The 25,617-nt window shown below is 35.0% G+C and overlaps 1 protein-coding gene across 2 annotated transcripts in view; it reads right to left on the minus strand.

Moving 5' to 3' along the window:
• The window catches only part of LOC115889735 (protein Shroom-like), a 513,929-nt gene that overhangs the window by 298,750 nt on the left and 189,562 nt on the right, over positions 1–25,617 (minus strand). The window contains exons 2-3 of one of the 2 annotated variants that reach the window (XM_030909800.1): positions 14,543–14,821; positions 12,129–12,329 (exon numbers count right to left, since the gene is read on the minus strand). In XM_030909800.1, the coding sequence (XP_030765660.1) occupies positions 12,129–12,329; positions 14,543–14,713 (372 nt within the window). In that variant the 5' untranslated portion in view covers positions 14,714–14,821. The remainder of the gene's footprint in view (positions 1–12,128; positions 12,330–14,542; positions 14,822–25,617) is intronic. The other variant, XM_030909801.1, reaches the window with a different exon arrangement.

The following is a 25,617-nucleotide window of genomic DNA, read 5'->3' on the forward strand; positions in this document are numbered from 1 at the left end:
TCTAATAATATTAGCGAATAATAATTACCAAAAGATTGTGGCACGGAATCCAGGTACGTGGAGAAGTTACCTATAAGAGTGACTTAGGTGCTGATAAACCGATTTGCAAAAGAGGCAAACGTTTAGGTAATATTGTCCCAAATATTATTGAAAAACAAAATGTGATAAAGGAAAAAAAAATCGCACCATCACTGCTTTGCTGAAAGGTCATTATGGTGAAAACTGGAAAGAAGATAAACATTTGGAATTTTATAAGTTCGTTCTAGATGAGGCAGAAAAACAGTCTGAAGAGGATAAATGAGAAGAAGAAATTTGCGAGTATTTTGATGAGGAACCCAGCATGAGTGTTTAAGATTTACTTTATTAGATTTAAAGTTTAGATAAGAAAAGATAGTTTCAATCCTCAACAATAAGATTTTTTGTATTTAAATAAACTACTTTATTTTCGTCGATATTATTTTTTGCTGTTAAGTCGGTCAATTACTACAGTTTAATTTCAAAATGTACAATCTGCACAGTTTAGTTTCAAAATGTACAATCTCCAAATTAAATTTTTAAATTTCGAAGTTAATCTGCAATCTTTTTTTTAATTTTTCTTGTAGTATGATATACTAAGTACTTATCTTAAACTGCAGAGCTATTGAAAATTATGTTTGCATCTATATTTTGACTTATAAGAGTTTTTCGTGATTTTCTCAAAATTGTCACAGAAGGAGATTGTACGTTTTGTTAGTACACCCCTCACATAATTATGACACAAAAATTAGCTAGATGAAATAAAATGCCCAATATGTTTTCTTTCCTGTTCACTGCATAAAATGATTTTTTTCAAAATACCTTTTCATGTTAAAAGGCATATATGTGTTCTACTTCGAAAAGCAGTCACAATAATTTCTCTCATTTTGTCGACAATAGTTGGTCGAGTTTTGTAAACACTGTCTTTAACATACCCCAATAAAAAAGTCAAGTCTAGATAAATTAGGAACATTTAAGTATTCTGTTAAATGGTGAATGCATACTGCAGTACCAAAAACTAATGCAGCACCAACTAATCAATTCTCTCTGATGTAGGATCAGTTTCCATTTTTGGCAAATTTCTGAGATTTTTTTTCTTTTAACTGACACAAAATGATTGAAACTAGTTGTTAAAGTGGAACTAATTTCACAGCTATGTTGAAGTACCGTCAGACGTATCACAACCACCTAGATTTTATTAAATAATAAAGATCTACTGACCCTAAATCATAAAAATGAAAATAACTAGGAAAATATTTGTTTTGAGGGGTAGACAATCTAATAGTATTTTGAAGAGACATGAATTCCTCATTGAATATCTAAATAATATACTGGGTGTTTCATTTAAAATAAAAGAGTAATTTGCTTTTAAAGGTGACCAATGTTCAATATTAATTTTGTCTCGCCCTGTATCACTTTTTAGGCCGTTTTAATTTGATTTAAAGTACAATCGTTATTTTAACTATATATTGGTCTATACCGAGTAAATTGGAATTTAGATAGCTTTTATTGAAATTTAAAATTTGTTTTTCATTTTTAGAAAATAATGTTAAATATGTTAAAAACCTTACATTTTACCTATATACTTCTCTAATGAAACTCACCTTTATTTTTCTTCTAGAATCAATCGAAAATTAATTAATATATGTATAGGGTGTTCCATTACAAAAAACCCAACTTTGATGTGTAACTTTTTCGGGGACACCCTTTAGAACTCTCTATATTTAAAAAAAATGCTCTAAATTAACATACATATGCTCACAAAATTTCATTTCAGTACAGACTGTTTTCCTTGAAGCCTCTGCGTCGTATGAGAGGCGCCACCCTGTATAATTGTCTGTGTATATAGCTTAACAGTTAGTAAGTAAAATGAATAAAAATCAGTTCTTTAGTTTTTAAGTTTTTTAACATCTGCAACACATAATATAGGTATTAAAACTTTATAATATGCTGCAACTATACATACCAATATCTACTCTTTCTATGGTTCTCAGTTCTCAGTTATCTAATTCTTTATCCAATTCTTAAAAGATCTTAAAAATCTTTTTTAAGGTTCATTAAAAAAATCATTTTCAGATTACTATAAAATGTTTCAATGGACCACAAAATTACATCATTCGCAACAAAATCGCAAATCTCAACTCCTAAACAACTCACTCGTTCAAACTCGCAGACAGAAGGTTATTACGGTCTTAGTTTACAAAATCACAATCGCAGCAAAATCGCAATTCGCAACAAAAACGCAACTCGCAACTATAGTAATATTGGTTGCCTAAATTGAAAATCACAAATAGAAGAAATCGCAAATCGCAGCAAAATCGCAAATCACAACTACAGTGACTAATTGGTTGCCTAAATTGAAACTCGCAAATAGAAGAAATCGCAGTCGCAGTTTGCTATGAGAACCAATCGCAGGTTGCGATTACGATTTTAAAATCGCTGCGATTTGTTGCTCATCTTTACTGTGAAGTATCGATCCAAGGACTCGCGATGTCTGTGCGAAGGACAATTAGTCATTTTCATTGTCCTATTGAATATTGGGCTTTCTGTAGGCGATTTATTAAATTGTTCCACTCGTCTTTGATACTTCTTCTTGTTTCATTTTATCGCATTCAATAAAGTGTTAGGTCGTGACGTGTGGTATTCGTTTTTATCAACTTAGAAAGGGCAATAGTATCATTATTTCTGTTGGTAACCTTGAATTTGATACGTGATATCCACCTGTTTATTTATTTTTTTCGAAATATCGATCGCTATTACACTTATCATCCATCAAGTGCTGCCTTAAGGTGTGTTCTCACAGCTTGTCAGAAACAGTTTCTGGCAATTAATCATGAGTTATAAAAATAGGTTATCAAGTCGGTTGAAACGTGCGTTTCCTATCTCAATATAATCATGAATATCTTTACAGTGCAAGAAATATAGTTTAGTATTTCTAAGTCTCTAAAAATAAACTTGGCAAGTATCATTAATGTTATCTTTCATATCGTTTTTACTTATCTATGTCACAACCTAAGTAGAATTATGTAAAAGAAATGAGTAAACAAGGCATAGTAATTTTCAATTATTTAGATTAAAGAAGTTATTGATTGTAACTAAGGATGATATTATGCAGCCTACCCCCTAAATTCAATTCATAGATGTCGTTTCTTTTGGAAAGTGAAATATTTTAAGTTAATCGGTCATATCATTGTCAATAGCCTACTGATTTGGCGAGTTTCTAAATCGAACCTTGGTTGGTTGGTTGAAGTGGCGAGTGCGACCGCTTGTCGAACTCCAATTAGCAGAATTGCCGTTTTGATACCACTCACTCTGAGACCCTATCCCTAGGGATGGAAAAGTTGGACTGTTAATTGTTTATAACTATTCGGTGGCATTAAGGTAACGGATGACGTCCGTTATGCTCTTCCCGGCAACATCTTCAAGATTTACAAAGTTATAACCACCGAGGAAACGGTTGCAAGTCCTATACAAAGCCGGACAGCGGCACAGGAAATGCAGAACCGTTTCCCCTTCCTTCGGGTACTTGCAGCTTTGGCAAACTTCGTTAAAAGGGATGCCCATTCTCGCCGCATGTTCGCCAATTGGCCAGTGTCCCGTATATACCGCCGTAAGCCTGGCGATATCCTTATGCCACTTAGTTATGACCTCTCCCGATTTCTTAAGGTTGTATTTGGGCCAAGTTTTCCTGGCTATCCTGCAGGTGCTGAAAGTTTTCCATCTACTGTTCACCATAGATAGAAAATGGTGGTAAATGTCTGTTTTTATGGTATTGAGGGGAGTAAAAACTTCCTCTGATGAATCTAGCTCAAGGCACGATCCTCGCCTTGCAAGTTCATATCAGCGCGTTCGTTCCCTTCAATGTTCCTGCGGCCTGGAACCCAAAGCAAGGTTATATCATACCTACATGATAACTTGTCGTACGTTTTCTTGACTATTTTGGAGGATATTGTAGTAGGTGAGTTCAGGGCCAACATCGCTGCTTGGCTATCAATGATTATTGCCGTTTTCCGCCCATAAGGTGTCTCCTCGCTCAACCATTCGCAGGCCTTCCAAATGGCAAGTATCGCTGCCTGAAAAACACTTGATCTATCCGGAAGCAGGTAACATCTTGCGAATCGACCTTTACTAACGAAATATCTGATCTCATCCGGCTTCAAACCCGCTTGAATGAGCAGTGTGTGTCAATAGATACTTCTTTTGAGTTTCTTCTTCTTAGAGTCAATGTCTATAAGTAACATATCTTTAGTTTGTATTTTGTACTAATTTCTGTTCTTGTGAAAGTTTTGTTTCAGTTCTTTCGCTGTTTCGATGTCTGATTTTCTTATAATTTCGTGAGTGCCGTCTCACATGGAGCATATCCTCCATCCGGGTCTTCACGAAGATCAAACAACGCCCTACGTGATTCAATTCACTGTGACTACCCGCAATGGATTCAATAGCACATGTAAAATTCCTACGTGTCGGACCTTAGAAATAAACTCGGATGATCAGCGCTGATCGACAGGACGGTCGATAGGCCTCGAGTGAAACGACACGAAGTGTGTATTAGTGTGTTTGTTTTATAGCAATAGTTGTTTTCGTCAATTTATGTTTTATTTTGTTGTGATGTTTTTATTCTCTTAAGTTCATTTTTTTTTTGTTTTTTTGGTATACTTCTGATTTCTGATGTTGTCTCTGCAGTATGTTTTTTTCTTCATTGCATTGTGGCATGTATTAATCATATATTATATCACGTGACCTATAAATTTAATTGATTAAACTATTCAAATATATTTTGCGCGTGATTTTCCTTGGAAAATAGTTGAATGCCCACTAATTTAATAAAAAATTTTATTTTAAAATTATTGTGCATGAAACTATTTTCTAAAAAGCAAAATCAGGCAAAAAATTATTTGGGTAGTTTAATCAATTAAATTTATAGGTTGAGTGATATACGGCTAGATTATTTCCTGAATGACTTAGAAATGAAGCGAATGACTTAGGATGAAGCAAATAACTATAAGAATTTTATTAACTATAAAACTTAACATTTTTGGACAACATTTTTTTTACAAACAACAAATTCTAAATTTAAAGACGTTTCAAAATGACGTCTCGTAAGTAACGTTTGTGCTTCTGCTACCTTGGTTACGTGTCCCAACAATGCATCGAGGGCCGTTTCGCATGTCAACATATCAAATTCTGACGTATTTTCTTCCACTTATTTGTTCAAAATAATATCGAAAAGGGATTTTCACCAATTAAAATCGTTATTAAGTCATACATATGAGTTGTAAATCAATGTTTTTAAATGAACTGTTGCCAAAATCTCTCAGAATTAGTGATAAACGACAAAAAGAAAACCCAAAAGGAAGCCGAAAAAATAATCGCGGTTAAACTGGTCTTGGGATTTATGCCCACTTGCACCGTTTGTATAAACTTTGTTTAAAAGCTAAACAGTGATTAACTATAATAAAATATGTATAGTTAATCACTGTTTAGCCTTTAAACAAAGTTTATACAAACGGTGCAAGTGGGCATTAATCACTTATTAAACAAAATTGATTCAAAAAATTAGATTAGCTGATTGGTCCATTTCACGATGAGGGAAATAATCAAATATATATTTTCTTAGATTAAAATAATGCATATTTTTATTTCTGGTGTTTTTTAAAATTTCTGTTGATATTCTCTTTTTTTTGTTTTGGTGTGGCAATCACAAATTCAAACTCAACAATTCTAACTAAACAAAAATCCACAATTTTAGCGTTTTTTTAAACTGTTTATATTGTGTGTGTCTCATTTTAAATTGACATACATTTTTATTTCTATTCCTAAGTAATTGGTGTCAGATATTTCTTTTATTTTGATTTTTTTATTTTTTAATTATATTCATATCATTTGCTTGTTTTATGTTGAATCTTATAAACTCAATTGTTGCTTGATTTATTGTCAATGAAGCACAAAATTTGAATTATTGATATAGAATATGCAACAGCCGTAGTAAGTTTGAGTTTGTCGTAACTCAAATGAACTGCATTTTAATACCATATGATCAAAAAAAAACGGTGGCAAAGATAATTTTGACGAGGTCAAGCCCTAGATGGCATTTACTTGGCCCGTCTCTTCTTGGTCTTGACTCTTTTTACTTTTTAATGGAGCTTACTGCCAACTGGTCTTAAGAAGTTTGTACCTATACCGACTGCGTCTCAAAAGTGGCTCACACCTATAACTTTTTTATTTCTTTAGATAAAAAAACGAGATTTGGTAGGTTAGTAGGTATATGACATAAGTTAGAATTGATTGACGTATTCAATTCTTTTCGGTCACTTCCTGTTTCACCGGAAACGAATACAACTCTTAATTTTGAATGACACCCCTAGTATTTTTTACTTCATTTGATTGAAAATGACATTTTGAATGGAATGACACAGCCCATTTATTTATTTTATATATGGTAGACAATTAATCATTATTGAAACTAAAGAATTTTGATCTTTCATTGTCTCTATTTATTTTGATTAACACAAGTGCTCAAGCTGACAATAGAAGTCCGAATTTATTTTACTTTCAAACTGGAAATTTGTTACATTTACCCACACTGCTGTGGGAGGAACATTGTACATATGGATACCCGGACGACGAGAAATTAACCTTGAACCGTTGAACAATGTCTTTGTCATGTCTAGATAACGAAAATCTAGTTGCATTGTTATTAGTTTCGCTAATTTAGGTCAACGAATCAGACTTACGAGAACGAAATCTCGACAAAGGAAAAAACAAACGACCATCTCCAACTATTTAGGTTAAAGATCGCCACAAAGGATGCCTCACTATGCGGCCTACGTCCAATTAGAAAGAGAGACGGCGAGCGAGAAGGAAAAGGACGCAAAAAGAATCGCCGCATTCCTAAGAAAACGGCCCTCGCCGCTATAATAATAGTTTTCTTCAATTTATCAGCAATTTTAATTGCAACCTTCCAGATAATTTTTAATAACGATCGCCCCGCAGCCGGCCGTACTTCTAACCTAGAAGAAGAAGCTAGCATCTACGTCCCCCTAGTCTACTCGGGCACCCAACAATGTTGCCACTCTGGAGGTAGCTTTTATAGTTCCTTATCCCGCTAGAGGCGCCGCGGTCGCACCAAGGATTGCCGCTACTTTAATTTCAAATATTCTCGCCCAATAAGAACAAAGATCGTAATTAAACTTCCTGTTTCCTGTTCCTCCTCCGCCGTTTTGTAAAAGAGGTAAACAAGGAAAAATTTTAGCTTTCGATGTGTCTGTTTCTAAATAAGAAGTGTGTTTATCGAAAACTATCGAGTTTGTTTCATAATTGTTAGTGCGTGTTATTAAGGATGTACGATTTCCCACCGTTGTTCTTTCTATTTTTGGTCTGCGTGAAATAAAATTTACCATCACCAAGCCGTCACTTTGTGGTATTTCGAAGTGCTTAAAGAGTGGACCGAAAGATCATTGCTTTCCGAATCCAAGAAAGTATGTAGTATGCATTAATTATTCTGTGGTTACTATCCAAAGCACTGTTCTTTGGAATAAAAACAAAACTAGTGGAAAACACTATCTCGAGAAATATTCAGCATAGAAAACATGAACCAGTATAAAGCAACTGAAAATACTGCTGAAGAGGAATATTTCCCAAACCCGAAAAATTAATTTTTTCGATTATTTTTTTCTGCTTATAGTGTGATTTGATTGCATTGGTTTCACTCTTTTTGGTTGGATTGGTTTAGTTATTTGGCGAGTTGGTTAGCGTGGTTAGTTGGAGAGTGTTAATTCATTAGTTGTACAGGATAAAATTAGAAACAATGTTCAGCTGAGGTAAGCCTTCAGCAATTTATGTGGCCACCGTGTAGTCCATAGATAGAATTCAATTAATAGGATATGCTGGTGCACGTGTTTTGAGTCAGTATACGGAAACTTTGAAAAACTTGCTATCAGTCCTTTGTGAAGAATTGGAAAATATTTTGAAGGTGTATTTTATAACTGTTTTAACTATACATATAAAGTCCATAACGAGAAAACCCATAAACCATAAGAAAATGGAATATCCTGTACATAATTAATTTCTGTTTATATCTGTATAATGATCAGGAAATCAGAGAGATTATTTTTGAGAAATAAAATTGAGGAAAATATAGTACGATACGCAAGTCTATACATACACTCCACTAAAATGTTTCACCATATTCGGAAAATAATTTATAAAGCGCGTTGCTCTAAAAATGGTTTTCTGGTTTGGGAAATATTCGTTACTCAAAACTAGATTTGCGTATTTTTTTAGTGCATTGCCCGAATTCGATTATTATTGAGCGTAAAATTCACACTGAATAAAATTCAGTGAAAATATAAATATTTATCAAAAAGTCTTTTTACGAATATATCTTATATTTTTAGAAACAAAATATAATATTTGAATTCAAAAATAGTAATAGCATTTCTTAATGATTTAAAGTAAACAGCTGACAATTGAAAATCATGAAATTAAGGAACAACAAACGGCAACATTGTTGGGTGCCAGAGTAAACTAGTGGTACGTAGACGCAAGTGAAGAAGAAGAATAAACAAGAGCGAAGAGCAACGCGGAGAAGAAATGAAGACGAAAAACGGAAGAAAAAACCGGTGCCATTACCAGGCCCGTCGCAACGTGCCGACCAAATTACCCTACTTAATTTTACAAAATATCTGGCCGCCGCCGTACGTTGCCGGGTAATTAACAAAGCAGATCCAACAAATTGCCCGCTAATAACTGGTAATTATAATCAGCGCCACGGTAGGGAAAGGTAGACAATACCGCATCGATATCTAACTACAATCGGCGTACCTTTAATTCCATAGAAAAGGCCGTTCTTCTACCATTCGATGTAGATAATTGTTATACGTTTCTTGTTCTGTAGAATACGTGATTTCAAATCGGTCGGATTTCTTATCGCTGAGTTAAATACCTTTAGTACTACCGTATGATCGAAAAAAAAACAGCGTTATAGAGACGGCTGGGAAAAGACAATCGATGATAATTTTGGCGAGGTCAATCTTTAGACGTGTATTAATCTATTCTGTATCTATTCGTGTAACAGTCAAATTTCCTCGCAACGACCTCTGTGTGCTAGCTCATGAATTATCGCAAATAACTATTATTTTTGCATCATGTTTACTATAACTTTATTGTTAAATATTATTTTATTTAAATTTTACGATTATGCAACCCGATATACACCGCGATATTATACAGCTACAGCTCAACGATATTGTCACTGGACCAGGCACACCAGCGGTAGTAGGCTTTTTGTCCATCTCTCTATATCTTTGATCATCACCTCCGTCACTTGTCACTGTCAGATCAAATCAGATGTTTTTGGATTTATTTATCCTTTGTTTTGGTTATTGAAATTTTATAATTATCAGATTAAATTTCGTAGTTAAATCGTTTATTTTTGATGTGGATCGCAGTGTGCAATTCGTTCATTTTAATTGTGGAATTTCTGAGTTAAGTTCGTTCATTGACCGGATATGAAATATGGCTGTTGGAAAATATTCTAGAACATCGTTTTTTATTTATGCCTTTTTGTGAGTTGGACTAGTCAAGATATGTAATTCTCTATCTATATCCTGGAGGGAGATTTCCGGTTGAAATCTGATTTTGTGAAGGAAATCGAATCCTTGCATCACTTCTTATGTATCCACTGTCGGAATATCGTCGTGAAGAACTGGCTGCCGTTTCGTGAAGCATTCCCTGTTGGTGAATAGCAGGTCTTCGTAAAGAAGGATTAAAGCTTCCGAAACACATTTGGTCAGAGACGTGGTTGGATTTTGATGATTTTTATGGACCGCCGACCAATTTCCGCAATGGGATTAAAATAGCCAAATTTTTCCGACCGATATTCCGATTCCACGTGCCCAAGAAGTCCCCGAATATTGTTGTCTGGTTTTCGACTTTTCCACGCCCACGTGGTGTAGAAAGATTAGTTGAGTGTTATCTTTCTTAAATCTTATTTGGTTGTTCATAATTGTAGAGCAAGAAGACCGATCCAGACCGTAGTGCACAGAACAGTCCAGAATTCCATCCTGTTACCCGTGTAGAGGTACCCGTTGGACATCATAAACCCCCGTCGAGGTAAAGTTCAGATTTGATTAGTCCTTCTTTATTACCTTTATTAACTCCTACACGTTGTGCTAGTCCTTGTTCTATAATTGAGGCTCTTTTCTAAGATAACCAATATTATTTAGGGTTTTTATGTTCACCATTTGAAACCTCAACAACTTGCCTTTCATCTGTACGTCTGCTGACATCCGTGGGCTCCAGTGACCGAGCTGCTGTACCCTGCTATAGCCACCTCATAGCTATACACCGTAGCTCAGCCGGAGGAACTTCCGAGTTGTTTCAAGATTGTATACCGATTAGAGTAAGACTGTTTAGATTTAGATTTGCTATTTATAAACCACCCTGACTGTATCTAGTCTAAGTTAGCTAAGGGGGTCTGACGTCGTAGATTTAGTTATTCCTTATTGATTTAAATTCTGATTTAATTTACATTTTCAATCATCTACATTCCCTTCCTCTCTTTTATTTATATATTAACTTTTTAATATTTTAATAAATTGCTTAATTATTTTTAGTAGTATTATTTACAGTCTAGTCTCATAGTTAAGTTAGAGTCACTTAAGTTCAACAAATTATAGTAATATTTGAAGTTCATGGTAGTTGTACTCAACAGTTCGAGGTTAGTGTTAAAGTCTACTGAATAGTAACATCTTTTATGCCGAGTTCATAGAGTATAATCTCGTGGCGCCCTTTTATTAATATCTTTGAACCCCGACCACCCGGCTGTTAAAATTAAAAAGCTAGTGGCCTCTATACAACTCATTACCGATTAAGTAAACTTGTGTTTTATTGAACTTCAAATTAGAAAAGGACGCGGCATTCGTTTACTAAAAATTGACTTAAAAAAAGGGTAGAATATTATACAGGGTTCCGGAAACTTCGACAGCATATTCTGTAGATAAAAATAAGTAAAAAAGTTCGTATAAATGTTTGTCCTAAAATGTTTAGTAGCAGGTGCAGAAGTTTCATTTTTATTTCGATTTTTTTCAAATAATTTCTGAACCAACGTCAATATTTCGATGTCGAAGTTGAGTAGATAGATATTTGACTAAAATAATAAATTTGGGAATTTTTTATTTTTTTAAATTAATCACATAAATAATGATGATAAAACAATTTCTGTTGTAGTTTTGGCACAAAAATATTAATAATCTAGTCTAATAACTATTTAGTCAACATGTTTAATTTATATCAATGATGACAATTCCAAATATTTCGAGAACCATTACTACTTAAATAAAAATCGTCGTAAATGTATATTTTTTACTCAGTAGGTAGTAGTTTTATACAGGTACGTACGAAAAGTTATCACTCTTCAAACCAGTTGAAAATATGTAAGTGGCGCCCTCTACAAGTAAGTCATATTGACATCAAAATCAAATGTCTCATGTCAAAAAAACAAATTATCATCTCCAATCCTCTAAATCCCAAAATCATCCAAATATTGACGTTATTTCCGAAATTATTTGGAAAAAATCGAAATAAAAATGAAACTTCTACGCCCTGTATCTCCGAAACTAAGCATTTTAGGACATACATTTATACGAACTTTTTTACTTATTTTTATCTGCATAATATGCTGGCGAAGTTTCCGGAATACAGTTCGGACCACACTGTATATTAATAGATAGATACTCAAAAGCTATATTAAACTATTTATTTATCGACAAAGCCATGTGCAGATTTTGCCAACCTGAAGAAGAAACCAGAGAACACATGGAATAGATACGGTAATGCAACAGCCTGGCAAATGTGCGATTCTTTGTATTAGGCCATTGAGAAAGAACTATATGGAGGATTCAGTCTCCAAGTTGTGAGATATTTTGAAAAGGATATAGGACCGGAGAATGTAACCTAGAGATCAGAAGAAGATCACAATAGATCTGAAAAGTAAATCATCTAATCTACCCAGTGATGACCATTAAATTAACATTTGGTTATTAAGATTATGTATCTTTTGTATACATCATAACAATTTGAACATTCTTAAGTGCAACATATGTTATTCTCACCTGTTGAGTATACTGAGAAGGTTGCCTTTTCATGTAAGGCCTGGTGTAAGCCACTACCTTTTCCTTGGGATAGTTGGTGTGATCAGTCCAGGATTTGGATCTGGTGGAACCTCCTCCCGATGAGGCGCGGGAGGTGGTCTCTGCTGCCGCGGGCACAGGCCAAGAGGGAAACTTCTCGTGTCCAGGACCGTACTTAATTGACTAATGACAAAAAACAGCTTTAAATTATTACGCTATTGTTATTCTAAGGTGATATTTGCATTTTACATGTATTACTTTTGTTGCAAATAGGAATATGAGAGTAAATAATATTGCCAAGGACCAAAATTAAGTCCAACTTAATTTTGGGCTCACTATTATTTGTAATCTGTGTAAATGATATACAGGGTCGTTGATATGTATGGGAATGTTATGTATGGGAACGATTATTAGGTAAAATATATGAGGTACCGCAAAAAGTTAAATATAAAAATTATAAGGGTTTTAAATATCTATTAGAGGGTAATAAATTTAAGTATACAGGGTCGATCATAAAGTCGTGGCACATCAAAGTTTCATATTTTTAAATAGAACACCCTGTATATTATTGCATATTTCGGTTCTTCCTTCAATTCTAGGCAAAAATCACTTAAACAATTCGATTTAATTAATTTCGATGTGTGTGGTTTCATTTTATGATGACATTCTACGGAAACATACTTAATAATATTTGACATTAGTTTTCAAGTTAGCATATGATGCATAAAATGAGATTATATCAAGTCTGGAAATTACAAAATTTTCATTTAACATTTCAAAATCAAAACTTCATAATTCGAAAATTGTTGAATTCGGGTACAGTATTTAGGTAATCGTAATACACATTTCTGCGTATTTCCAGCATAACCAATTAGAGTGATAGTCTTGCAGTTGGTTAGTTAGTCTCACAGTATCACAGATCATGATCACATACGAGAAGTAAAAGTATATCTTGAAAATTGACTTGAAAATCCGTATATATCAAAAGATTAATAATTATTAGTCTGACTCTACAGGGTGTCCTGAAATTGATCGAAAAATTGATATTTTCTCAGTCTCTATATTTTTATGAAACTTGGTACGTAAAATCGAATGCTGGAACAAATGTTCCTTTTAACTTTTTTGATATTTTGTTACCTAATCCCACCTTTTGCATAGTTAAAAGAGCTTCTTTTAATTTGTAGCCATCACAGTTATCAGATAAGGAATCCCAAAATGATGTTTTTTGTTATTGGATATTAGTAGTCAATCTGGCATCAAAAAAGGTTTATTAAAAATTACCCCCACTCTCATACTTTGCCAGTTGTAAGTGGTCGACTGGAAAAACTTAAATTCAAAAATCCGTATCCCCTCACCCCACCGTTTTGAAAAACTCCAAAAAAAGATTCGATTTTCTGGCGTAGGTCACACAATAATTTTATGAAACAAAAAAAGAAGAGAATTGCATTACATACATTTTCATCTCTAAGTAACAACCTTCCAAAACCTACAAAGACAAATTTAGAGGGCGCCAAAGTCACTGAAACGCAGTTTTTCGCTTTTTTTCGTGTGAAACCATTTTTTACTGTCGAAAAGTTTTTAAAAGTAAAGAGAATAAAAAAAACTATCAAACTGACGTGTAACTTTTTTTACGTTTTACTGTTTACGAGATATATTGCATTCATTCCCAAAATGTGTATGGAACTTTCATGAAATCAATGAAGGTAGATAGGGTACTGCAAGTTACCTTGCAAGTACTGCGGATTACGATGTTCACTCGAACTGAGGATAGTTATAACGTTCTCTGATCGTTTTGAGATTTTTTTAGGTGCGCTGAAGGTAGCGTTTTTGAGAAACAAAAAATTTGTTGGATTCTATTTTCTGATAAAACAGTGAAATGTAAAAAAAATCAATTTAGGTATTTTTTATGTTTTTTAATTTTAAAAAGTTTGCGATAGTAAAAAAATGGTTTCACCCGGAAAAATGCAAAAAACTGCGTTGGAGTGACTTTGGCGCCCTCTAACTTTGTCCCCGTAGGTTTTAGAGGTTTGTTACTTAGAGGCAAATGTGGAGAATTTAATTCTCTTCATTTTTTGTTCCATAACATTTTCTGTGTGACATGCAGTTTAACCAGAAAATCGAATCAATTTATCTTTAATTTCTCAAAAAACGGTGGGGTGGGGGTATACAAATTTTCGCATTTAAGCTTTTCCGGTGGACCACTTACTACTGGCAAAGTATGAGAGCGGAGGTAATTTGATGGGAGTTAAAGTGCCAGATTGACTGTATACTATATGTTGAAAGCTTTTTTCAATAACTGAACAATAACTCATCATCATATCACATTTGTTTATTACATTCACGGTAATTTTTTTTTCCACTCGCCCTGTATAACAATATTTGACGTACGTACTCACCTTAAGACTGGAGGAATCGCGTACAGGTGGCGCTGGCGGAGGCGAGTCGTCATCTCTCTCACCGCCAGGCGCCGCGCCCGCCCTCTGCGGCAGACGGTGGAAAGCGGTACTAGTGTAATCTGGAACGTTCTTGGGCTGATGTAGATTGGGCGTAGAACGAGATGGCATCATTATAGGGTGAGGGAAATGGCGGGAGCGATACGCTTGGCCCTGCTAGAACTGAGGCTGGTCGGCAATTGTACTTTTGATTCCATTTGAGTGAGGAAATTATGGAGTTATCTGGAATAAAAAAAACTGTTATTTTTATTTGCAATATGAAACGTTTTTAATAGGTTACTTATTTTTTATATATGATCTAAGTTATTTTATATATGATTGCAATTCAGTTCTAAGAAACCATTTATGTACCGTCGGATAGCCGACTGATGCGCTCTCCCGTAGCCTATTTTTATGCAATTTAAAGTTGAAATTTTGCAAAAATCGAAAAATGCAAATATCTCGGAAACGGTAAGTAGCTAAACGACCAATGAAGCCTCTACGGACAGAGCTAGTGGAGCTCTATAATCGCCCCATTTAAACTGTGTTTCGAAATTTTTTATATTATTATTATTATATACTAATGTTGAGTGAGTTCTATACAGTGAGTTTTGCGTTTTTAGGGTACTCGCAGGGAGGTAGTTCTTCCTTTAAAAATTTAAGGCCTCCCGTGGTTTTCTGAGACATTCCTAGTAAGCATTATTAGTGTTGGCGTGGCTGTATTCAGTCTGGATGCCCTTTTCTGGTCTCAGTTTCTATTTTAGTCTGCGATTTATTCTGGATAGGTGTAGAGGTACTCAGTACCATCTACTGCTTGAAAAGAACATCGTATAGCTAACTATTGGCCTTATGTTCCCTTTTATCCACATATTTTTATAGCAATAGGTCGTAAACCACTTTTTGGCTTGATTCGTTTTAGTAATTTTAATTGTGTCAATTTAATATTTAAAAATATGATTTAATTTTTTAATTCGTAACAATAAACATTACTTTATTTACATAGTTATTGTGGCGAAATCAGCCCCGTTCTAATAGTATGTCCCGCACCCATATAACCTTCTGGAATCGCATTAAAGAAGAGACACCGCAATGACTGAGCCGATCGAATGTACGAGAACAAATTGAAAGTTCATTGGAATGGCGGCGAATACACGAGAACATTCTAAATCTTCTCTATGTACCTAATGATCTATGGATTAATCGAAAACTGTTAAACTGGTGGTATAAAACGTAGACCCTCTGCACAGAGAAACCGTCGGTAGTAGTGCTCGCGCCTTTTAAAATTCATTCAAATAAATTCCTTTTAGATAAATAGTTGTAAATAAGTTAGTAAATAGTTTTTTAAGTGTTTTATCGTTACTGTTTTGTTACTTAGTGTAATATAAATTGTGTTTAAATAAATTAAACTTTTGTCCACACGGCGCATTACAAACATATTCTTTTGATTTTACCTTTTCAAAAACACTGATTAGATTGGAATGATTAGTGTTAAATAAAATATTCAAATCTACTGGAATAATACACCAATACACTTTCTTTTAAAATCTGGTCGCGTGCTGTATCTGTAAACAACAAAGGACTTTACAATAGGAAATTTACCCCTAACCAAGATAAAATAACAAACCTTTTAAAAAAACAACACCGACCAAACGGCTTGTCTCTTATAACCAAACATACAAAACGTGCCTCTAGATAAAAATTTAACATTAAAGACAAGGTTTTCACACCTCGAGAGCTGAGAACCATACAAAAAACTAAATTAAAAACAGTTACTTTTTTTGATTTATATCTTTGTCCGGGACAATCGTTGTTGTATTTTAACAAGTGCTTTTTCCATTAATGTGGGGCGTTCCTTCTCAGAATAAGACAGATGATATGTAGAAAATATTTAGGCAAATATTTGAACTGGTAAACGTTGATTGTTTGTTTTGTGACGAGAAGAAGGAAGATATATCAGAAAGGAAGAATAAAAAAACACACACAATTGATTCCACAAGGAAGGTAGATATTTGATTATTCTGCGGAATGTAAAAAAGAAAAGCTGGTGTTCTTTTGGGCGTAAAAAATAACAGTATATACTCGAAAACATCTTGTACTGTTAAAGGCTTGCGAACATTTAAACAATAGCTAAATCGCTAAATCATTTTTGTTCCACCTCCAAGTTTAAATTAAAAAAGAAACATAACAGTGGCGTGTTATAGTATATTTTTCCTGTGTATTTGAAATACTGTTACAAACAAATCTTGATCGCAGTAGCTAAACTGTTTTTAACCATCGGCTTGAAGATAAGAAAAGCAAGAAAAGCATTGCTCGCCACATTTTACATATTACTGCCACTGTGTTTATTTTACATATTAGGAATAATTTTGTCAAAGTGTAATACACGCATACATTAATAGCAGAAAAACGGTATCACCAGATATTCTAGAAATACACACACCGGAAAAATCTAGGGATATCATTTTATTAAAGTTAAAAATAAATGTTTTGAATAAACAACCACATATTTGTAGGCCGATTCTGTCTACTTCGATTGAAACGAAGTAGTCACACTAGTTATTTCTAAATTTGGGATATTTGCAGAAGTGTTTGTGCATTTTTTGTCAAATGTATAAAAAGCACCTAGCATCAATTGTTCGAATTTAACCTGTACTGGCTATGTTTTTATGATAACTGGCCAGAATTCATTCAAATAACTCTGTTTAGTATTAAACGACATTATGGAGCGTGGACATCTTAACAGAGACGAAATGCTAAGGGCCATGGGTATGCTCGAAGCTGGAAAGCGCCAAATCGACGTAGCTAGAGCATTAAATACAATGCAAAGTGTAATATCGCGATTAAGTGCACGCTACCGTGAAAGTGGTGATGTTGCTGAAAGGCACACAGGGCGACATCGCATTACTACCCCTCAGCAAGATCATTTTTTACAATTAAATGCTCGGCGCCGACCGACTCTTACAGCACCAGAGCTTAGTTTAATTCTCCAGGAAACGCATAATGTAACCGTTAGTCCTGACACTGTTCGCAATAGATTAAGAGAGGGCAACTTAAGAAGCAGACGCCCCTGGAGAGCTCAACTCTTAACGAGAGGAAATCGAGAGGTACGATATTTGTGGGCTAAAGATCATGTTCAGTGGTCGAATGAACAATTGGCCAATGTTCTCTTCACGGATGAGTCACGCTTTGGAATTCATCCGGATTCGAGAAGGCTTAGGGTATGGACAGAACCGGGAAATCTTATTCGGTTGGATCATGTTCAGGAAGTGCACCCTTATCAAGGTAGAACAGTTATGGTCTGGGGAGGAGTCCAGTTAGGCCGAAAACCCGATCTCGTTTTTCTTGAAAGGTTTCTAACAGGAATCACATATCGTGATTTAATTCTTGAACCTGTCGTGTTACCATATGCCAATGATTTTGGGAGAAACTTCATTCTCATGCATGACAATGCACGGCCTCATACAGCCAGAGTGGTAAGTGAGTTTATCAATGCTCATCAATTAAACATCTTACTCTGGCCGGCACAATCTCCTGACCTCAACCCCATCGAGCACGTATGGGACGCGGTCCAAAGAAGAATTTTGAAAATGGGTATGCCTCGTGAAACTCGTAGGGATCGGGTTGGGTTGGGTAGCGTGAATGCAGCGTGGCAGGCTGTACCTCAAGAAGAGATCGACAACCTGATCAGGAGCATGGAGAGACGATGTAGGGCTGTAATAAACAGTAGATGAGGCCATACCCTTTATTAAGTAAAAATGGTTTTATCTTTTTTTCTTTTAATTCACAGTTTAGAATAAAAAAAAATGTGTGTATTTTTTTGAGTTCAATAAAAATCAAGGTAAATTTGAAAAATTCGGTAAATTTCGCATTTTTATTTCCAATACGTCCTGTAAACTATTTGTTTATTTTAATTTTATTATATTAGAAATGTAATTAATAAAATTATTGACGATGGCTGGATAAAATTGTAATATCCCTAGACTTTTCCGGTGTGTGTAGTTTTCTATAATGTGAATTTTTAGGTCTCTTATAATCTTCCATTCGACCGATCCATTTTAAGATATTTGTCAATCGGGATAGTTATCGCATTCGAAAATGATAATTCAACTTTCTTATGGATCAATGTATGACTAACACTTTGTTTACATTAATTTAGTGATAAGTTTAACAATTATCATTTAATTGCCGTTCAGAATTACCACATAATGATATTGAAGAGACTTCTGCTTACATAGTACATTAGAATCAAGCGGCAATATCTCAGTATCTTAAATTCTCCTTTTTTACTTACGATTGATGTTTGAAGATGAAAATAAAGTGTCGATAGTACAGATATTTTGACATATCGACGAAGAGAGAAACGAATTGGCGATTTCCTCTCCAAAACAGATGCAAATACGTCATTTGTGGAATCAGAAAGGGCATACATACCTGACAAGAGACTAGCTTTATAAAGACGTAAATAAAAGGAGAGGACTTCATACATTATAGTTCCAGATATTCCAAGAATATCGCAGCATGATCCAAAATCAAAACAAAAAAAGTTTTAAACACCTGTATGAATTGTGTGAGTGTCTACTGATTGTTGATCGGTTTCAGAGTTATACTCCATCATCAGGACGACTTTGGTAGTCTACCTCAAATTGGTAAGCTCCAAACAGAAAATGCACGTCAAGTACGTTACAGTACATGTCTATGGTGAGTTCTTAATATCGTGCAACTAAAATCATATTATTTAATGACTCAAGCATTTGTTTACAAACAAGATTATAAAATATAAATAAAAAATATTTTTTAAACAATTTTTTTTTATTGTGAGTAAATTTCTGTTTAATGAATGAGCTTAACTACATAGTGTTCAGTTTCCCAGTGCTGGCCCAAAGTTGGGTGAATTAAGAGATGGCCAAGACTCGATTTCCCAGTATTGGACCAAGTCTAAATCACCAAAAAATGGCCAAGGCTTAATTGACTAACTCTGGTTCAAAGCTGGGTCGTCGTAACATGGCCAGAACTGAGATCCCCAGTGTTGGACCAAAGTTGGGTGAATTAAGAGATGGGCACTTGTCACTGGGCACAGTGACAAGTGCCCCCAGCAAAAGCATGCTTATAGAAAGAATGACTGCTGCAGCATACACTATTAAAAATAAGCTGGATGATATGGGCATAGAGTTAGCTACCAATAAGACGAAAATGGTCATTTTGGCGGGAAGACAGAAGATGAAGGAGGTAGAATTTAGCTGGTGCAATACCAACATTAAAAGCACAAGGGCTGTAAAATACAGGGGAGTTTGGCTAGATTAAGACGTTCGGATGACCACCCATATTCGAAAACTTCAGGAAAAAACAGAGGCAATCATAAAGCAGTTATCCAGAGTTATGCCTAATCTGAAGGGACCGGTGGCAGAAAAAAGGAGGACATTGGCCTCGGTGGTGTCTTCCACGATTCTGTATGCGTCTCCCATATGGGAGAGAGCCCTAAAATAAAAACTCTACGAAAATATCTTAGACTCCATAAATCGAAAATAGCGCTGAGAGTAACATCGGCATATAGAACATCTCCAACTAAGGCCATACTGGTCCTAGCCGGTATCCCACCGATAAAGCTCCAAACAGAACAAAGAAGTCTAGTGTATAAACATGGAGACCAATTCAGATTTGAGGCCAGAAATATTATACTGGACAAATGGCAGGATGCGTGGTCGCAATATTAAGGATGGGCTAAAACGTTTATTTTAGATGTAAGGTTCTGGGTAAACTGCAAGGCAATTAATATAGACCATTTTGTGACACAAGCCATTACCGGACACGAGGTTTTTGGTACCTACCTAAAAAGAATCGGCAAAAGCGAGAGCGACACTTGCACTTACTGTAATACTGTGGATAGCCCGGGTCATACAATATTTCTCTGCCCTAGGTGGCAAACGATAAGGGAAACACAGTTGGTATCACCATTAGTGAGGATGAAGAAAAGTGCCGAGCCATTATATCAATGCTGCATACTATAATGAAACATAAAGTAGACGATGAGATTAAAGCCAAAAATTCGTGATACTGTGATATTATTGTCTGTGATAAAGAACTAAACTGTGATAAAAAACTGACTGTGATTTGATTAGAATAATAAGGAATATATATATATATATATATATATATATATATATATATATATATATATATATATATATATATATATATATATATATATATATATACATATATGGAAATGAATGTTAGAATAGTTTAGAGAATATGAGATAACTGAGAATCACCTACTATCCCGATGTCATGCTTCACGGCAGTTCCAGGATAGTTAGGGTTATGTAGCAAAGATGGGTTTTTAGTGGGTAGACCCTCCCTGGAAATGAATGTTAGAATAGTTTAGAGAATATGAGATAACTGAGAATCACCTACTATCCCGATGTCATGCTTCACGGCAGTTCCAGGATAGTTAGGGTTATGTAGCAAAGATGGGTTTTTAGTGGGTAGACCCTCCCTCTGGGTAGAGTAGGGAGGGAGATCCCCACACTCCGGCCCTAAAGGCGTTTCCCATCTATAAAAAAAAGAGATGGGCAAGACTCTATTTCCCAGTGTTAGCCAAGTCTAAATCACCAAAAAATGGTCCTGGCTTGGTTGACCAACTCAGGTTCAAGGCTGGGTCGCCGTAGCGTGGCCAGAGCTGAGATTCCCAGTGTGTGGCCAAAGCTTGGTGAATTAAGGGATGGGCAAGACTCGATTTCCCAGTATTGGGCCAAGTCTAAAACACCAAAAAATGGTCCAGGCTTGGTTAACCAATTCTGGTTCAAAGCTGGGTCGCCGTAGCATGGCCGGAGCTGAGATTCCCAACGTTGGACCAAAGTTGGGTGAATTAAGAGATGGCCAAGACTTGATTTCCCAGCCGTGGCCCAAGATAGGGTGAACATAGGAACTCATCGAACAACCTCGATCAACCTCATTGCATATGATTTCATTGCATTCATCTCCTTATGAAATATTGCTATATTAAAGTAAATAACTTTTATCGGTTTATCTATTTTCTATGTTACTAAATGCGTTTTGAAAGATTATGTAGAATGCGGCATTCACTGAAAATGCCACATTCCATACGGACAGTTTATGCGACGACAATGGCAAAATCGCCGCGGTTCTGAACGCCTTTCGACTTTCTGTCGTTTGCATAGAGCTCCGACGACCAGAAACACTAAACCCCATCTCGTCGGATTATTCGAATAAATAGTAGATTAGACGCCTACGAGGACGAGGCCGACGACGCCGGCCGCGTCGATGTTTATGCGCGCTGCTAATTTCTCATTGGCGACATTGCACCGTGTTAAAAGTTAATCTCGCGGAAGGAATTTGCCGATCGGAATTTACAAGTCGAGAAGACTTTTTCCAGGCCGATGAAAAGTCGTAAATGCGGGATTATTGGCCGACTGTAGAGCCGTCAGAGTGGCTAAGAAGACTTTCTGCCAGGCAACAAGTATTAATACTTTCTACTTCGATGCGGTAGCATAATCGTATTTTATCGAAGTATAAATCCATCTATAGACGCCCTCAGTCCTAATTTTAATGAAAATTGGAACCGGTATTTCCTACACCATCTCGGATTTAGGCTTAGTTCCTATTGCAGTCTTTAGTGTTGCTACTATCACAGTTGTCGAAGCTGTACTAGATCTACTAACAGGACATTGTAAGGTTAATAGGTTTGGAGCATATCAGTTGATTTTAAAAATTCCGACTGCAGCGCTGGATACTTCAGAAATCAGAAGTTTTCGCTCTGCATTTCACGCACTTCTGATGTTGATCGCATTGAAATAATATTAAAATGGTGGCTTTACTGGCCTTATCATAATATGCATTTTAGTTTTTAATAGTGCAGTTATTTGTTGGGTGCATTAACATTCAATAACTCAAGTTTCCCAGATATTCAACTCTCCCGAAACAATATTTTATAGCATCACAACTTCTAACACCAATTTGATTAAAAACAGAAATGGATTCAGGCAACTCGACGAAACAAATGAGTAAACAAAGTGCATATATTATGAGAAAATAAATTATAATTTACAATATTAATTGCATATTTGTTTTAATCAAGTAGTACTTAAATTTTTTATGAACATATTCTAAGATTAGAGTTGAGGGTTGGAACCTTTGGTGTTACACAGTAAAATAAAAACACTAAATCACCACAATACACCAAAACACTTTTACTTTTACACTGGACGCGCGTTTCGCTAACCATGTTAGCATCATCAGCATATGATTATAAACTAAAGTACAATCTACAAGTTGAGCTTTTATATACTCGCTCAGTGGGCACCGAGTGGGCGTGGCAAAATCTAGCCAACCGAGTCAGAGCCCACTGAGCGTAACAGTTAGATTTCCGCCACTAGAGTAGTAGGAGCAAAGAACTTGAAGGAATTGGACCGTTGTCTCTGTTCATACTATCTTTACATTTATTAATTCTGATGCTTTCATATGCATCTAATTGCCTGTAATTTGAGACTTGTTTAATTAATTTTAAATTATTAAGATCTATACAATGTTATTTCGCAACAATATGTTCGGCAACGCAAGATTTATCCGGTCTACCCTATCTTATCTGAGCTAAATGTTTTTTAAATCTAGTTAATATTGATCTTCTAGTTTGCCCAACATATTTCTGATTACAATCTTTACAAGAAATTCCATAAATACCCGACCTTTCCAGTAGAGGTGTTTTATCCTTTGGATTACCTAATAATTGTTGTAATTTATTATTAGCACTATACACAAGTTTATAATTGACATTCTTAAAAATTCCTTTTAGACCACGGGATAACTCTCTATCAAACGGTATCGAAAAATATTTAGACGTATCTTTCTCCACTTGAAAAGTCGAATTTTCGGAAATCATTGACCTATATCTACGTTTTCTAATTAATTTATCAACTAGTCAAGGAGAATATCCATTACACTCAGCTACATTGCTAATACGACCACACGCAGATATATTCCTAATGAATCACATCATAGTGTTGAACATAAAATGGCTAGTTTAAATTTCTTAGTTCATAGATTACTTAGTTTCCCACTTTCCAACGAAAGATATGAAATAGAAAGAGATTACATTACACCATAATTGGAAATGGTTGAATAAGCTGAAAATGACAATGAAGATGATAATACAGAGCGAAGAACCAAACAACACTTGTATGTTTCCAGGAATTAATTTTCAAAAAGAATGGAAGAGTAAAAAGTAAGAAATCAACTTTAATGATAATAGTTAAGTCCATTTAATGTTGACAATTAACAAAAGTCGAATAAAAATCAAATAAAATCTTAATTAAAAACAATAAAAAATTATTTTGTAATTAACAACATAATATTCAATACCAAAACATTCCTCGATTATACCGCCTTACGCAACATCCTCCAAAATAACCTATTATTCCACCCATCCTTCGTCAATAATTATCGTCTTAAAATAGTCAGTGGCGCCCGCGTATACATTATCTAACGGTTAACAGATTCCTAAATGGACCACACACACAGGGGCCAAGAAAAAAAGACGACAACTTTTGATTTATATCTCCTTTCAGACGATCGTTTTTAGGGTTGGTCAAGTGTTCTTCGGCAGTGATAGAGGGCGTGTGCCACAACTCAAGACTGATGATGGATGAAGGGCATTTAGATAAATATTTGGGTTGGCGCACCAGTAGTAATCTGTTTGATATAATCAGGACAACGCATTAGGAGCTACGAACGAATATCTCTTATTAAGTGATTGTTAATAATTTATTTGGTTTGTATCTTTTACATTTATTTTCAATGTGCAGGGTTTTCAGAGATATTTAGTTCGATACCTGCAGGCGTATTCATTGGAGACAGTAAAATGATTGAAATGTAAGACTTTTTACCTGAACTGTGAGGTTTTTTACCTGAACTGTAAGAAAGTGAAATAAAAATATACAAAAGACGATGATTGGTTGCATTTTTCTTCTAACTGAAAATTACTATCATTAATTTTGAAGTTTTGAATGGTTTCATTGAAATTAGAGGAAGAAACTCCTACGCTAATTGAAACCACTGATTTATTCAACTAATTTCGAGATTCTGAATGAAGCTTTAACAATCTTTTAACATTTTCCACTAATTATGCTTCAAAATTTGCGAAAAATATAATGTTGGCCTGGGGATTATTATCCGACAAGAAAAACTGTTGTTGTTAATTTTAAACCACTAATATCGAGATTAAAGAGTAAGACATTATTTTTACATATTTATATCAAATTAATATGAAACTATATTAAAAGAGAACAGAAAAAACAATAAGATATTTTGCAACATGGTGCTGTTACCAGAACTAAAAAATATGTTCAGCGAATAAAAACGTTCATCTTTGATAAACTGATCCCTCTAATTAAATCTAATGTAACTAATAGTTACCGCTGATATTTTGCAGATATATTTTAATATCTTTGATGCAAGTGGTGATTCATTTTTTCATCAAAGCGTTGCTTAACGATTAGACATATGGTTTAGCATATTTTACACTGCAATGAATCAATTATTTAACTGTTATGTAAAATATAACGCAGATTTGTCCCAAACGCAGCAAATGTTATTCTACTACTGCCATTACTCGCTGACGAGTATTTGACACGCATCAGAAGATGGCCACGCAAGACGCTTTCTTTCATGAGCTTTTCTGTGACTGAAAAGCCCGATACGTGATGTTATCTGCCTACCGCACTCCGGACATTCAAAAAACTCATTGATTTTTTGCCTCTTTACTTTTTGGTTGTTGCAGTTAACTGAGTTTACAATTCTTCTCCATTGAGTTCTATTGTAAGCTAATTCTTCCCACTCATTCTGCATTCTGTCCCTTTAAGTTTTGGTGGAAAATGTCCTTGTATCTTTTGAGTTGTCCACCCGGCCTCCTCTTATCGTCTACAAGCTCACCGTAAAGCAGATATTTTGGTATGCGGTTTTCTTGCATTCTGCATACGGGATTTTGTAACAACAATACTCTCGCAGTTGGCTTTTTCAAGGACCGA

This window comes from Sitophilus oryzae, unplaced genomic scaffold (genome assembly GCF_002938485.1).
Source record: "Sitophilus oryzae breed Bouriz unplaced genomic scaffold, Soryzae_2.0 scaffold_845_pilon_pilon, whole genome shotgun sequence".
NCBI classification, from domain to species: Eukaryota; Metazoa; Arthropoda; class Insecta; order Coleoptera; family Curculionidae; genus Sitophilus; species Sitophilus oryzae.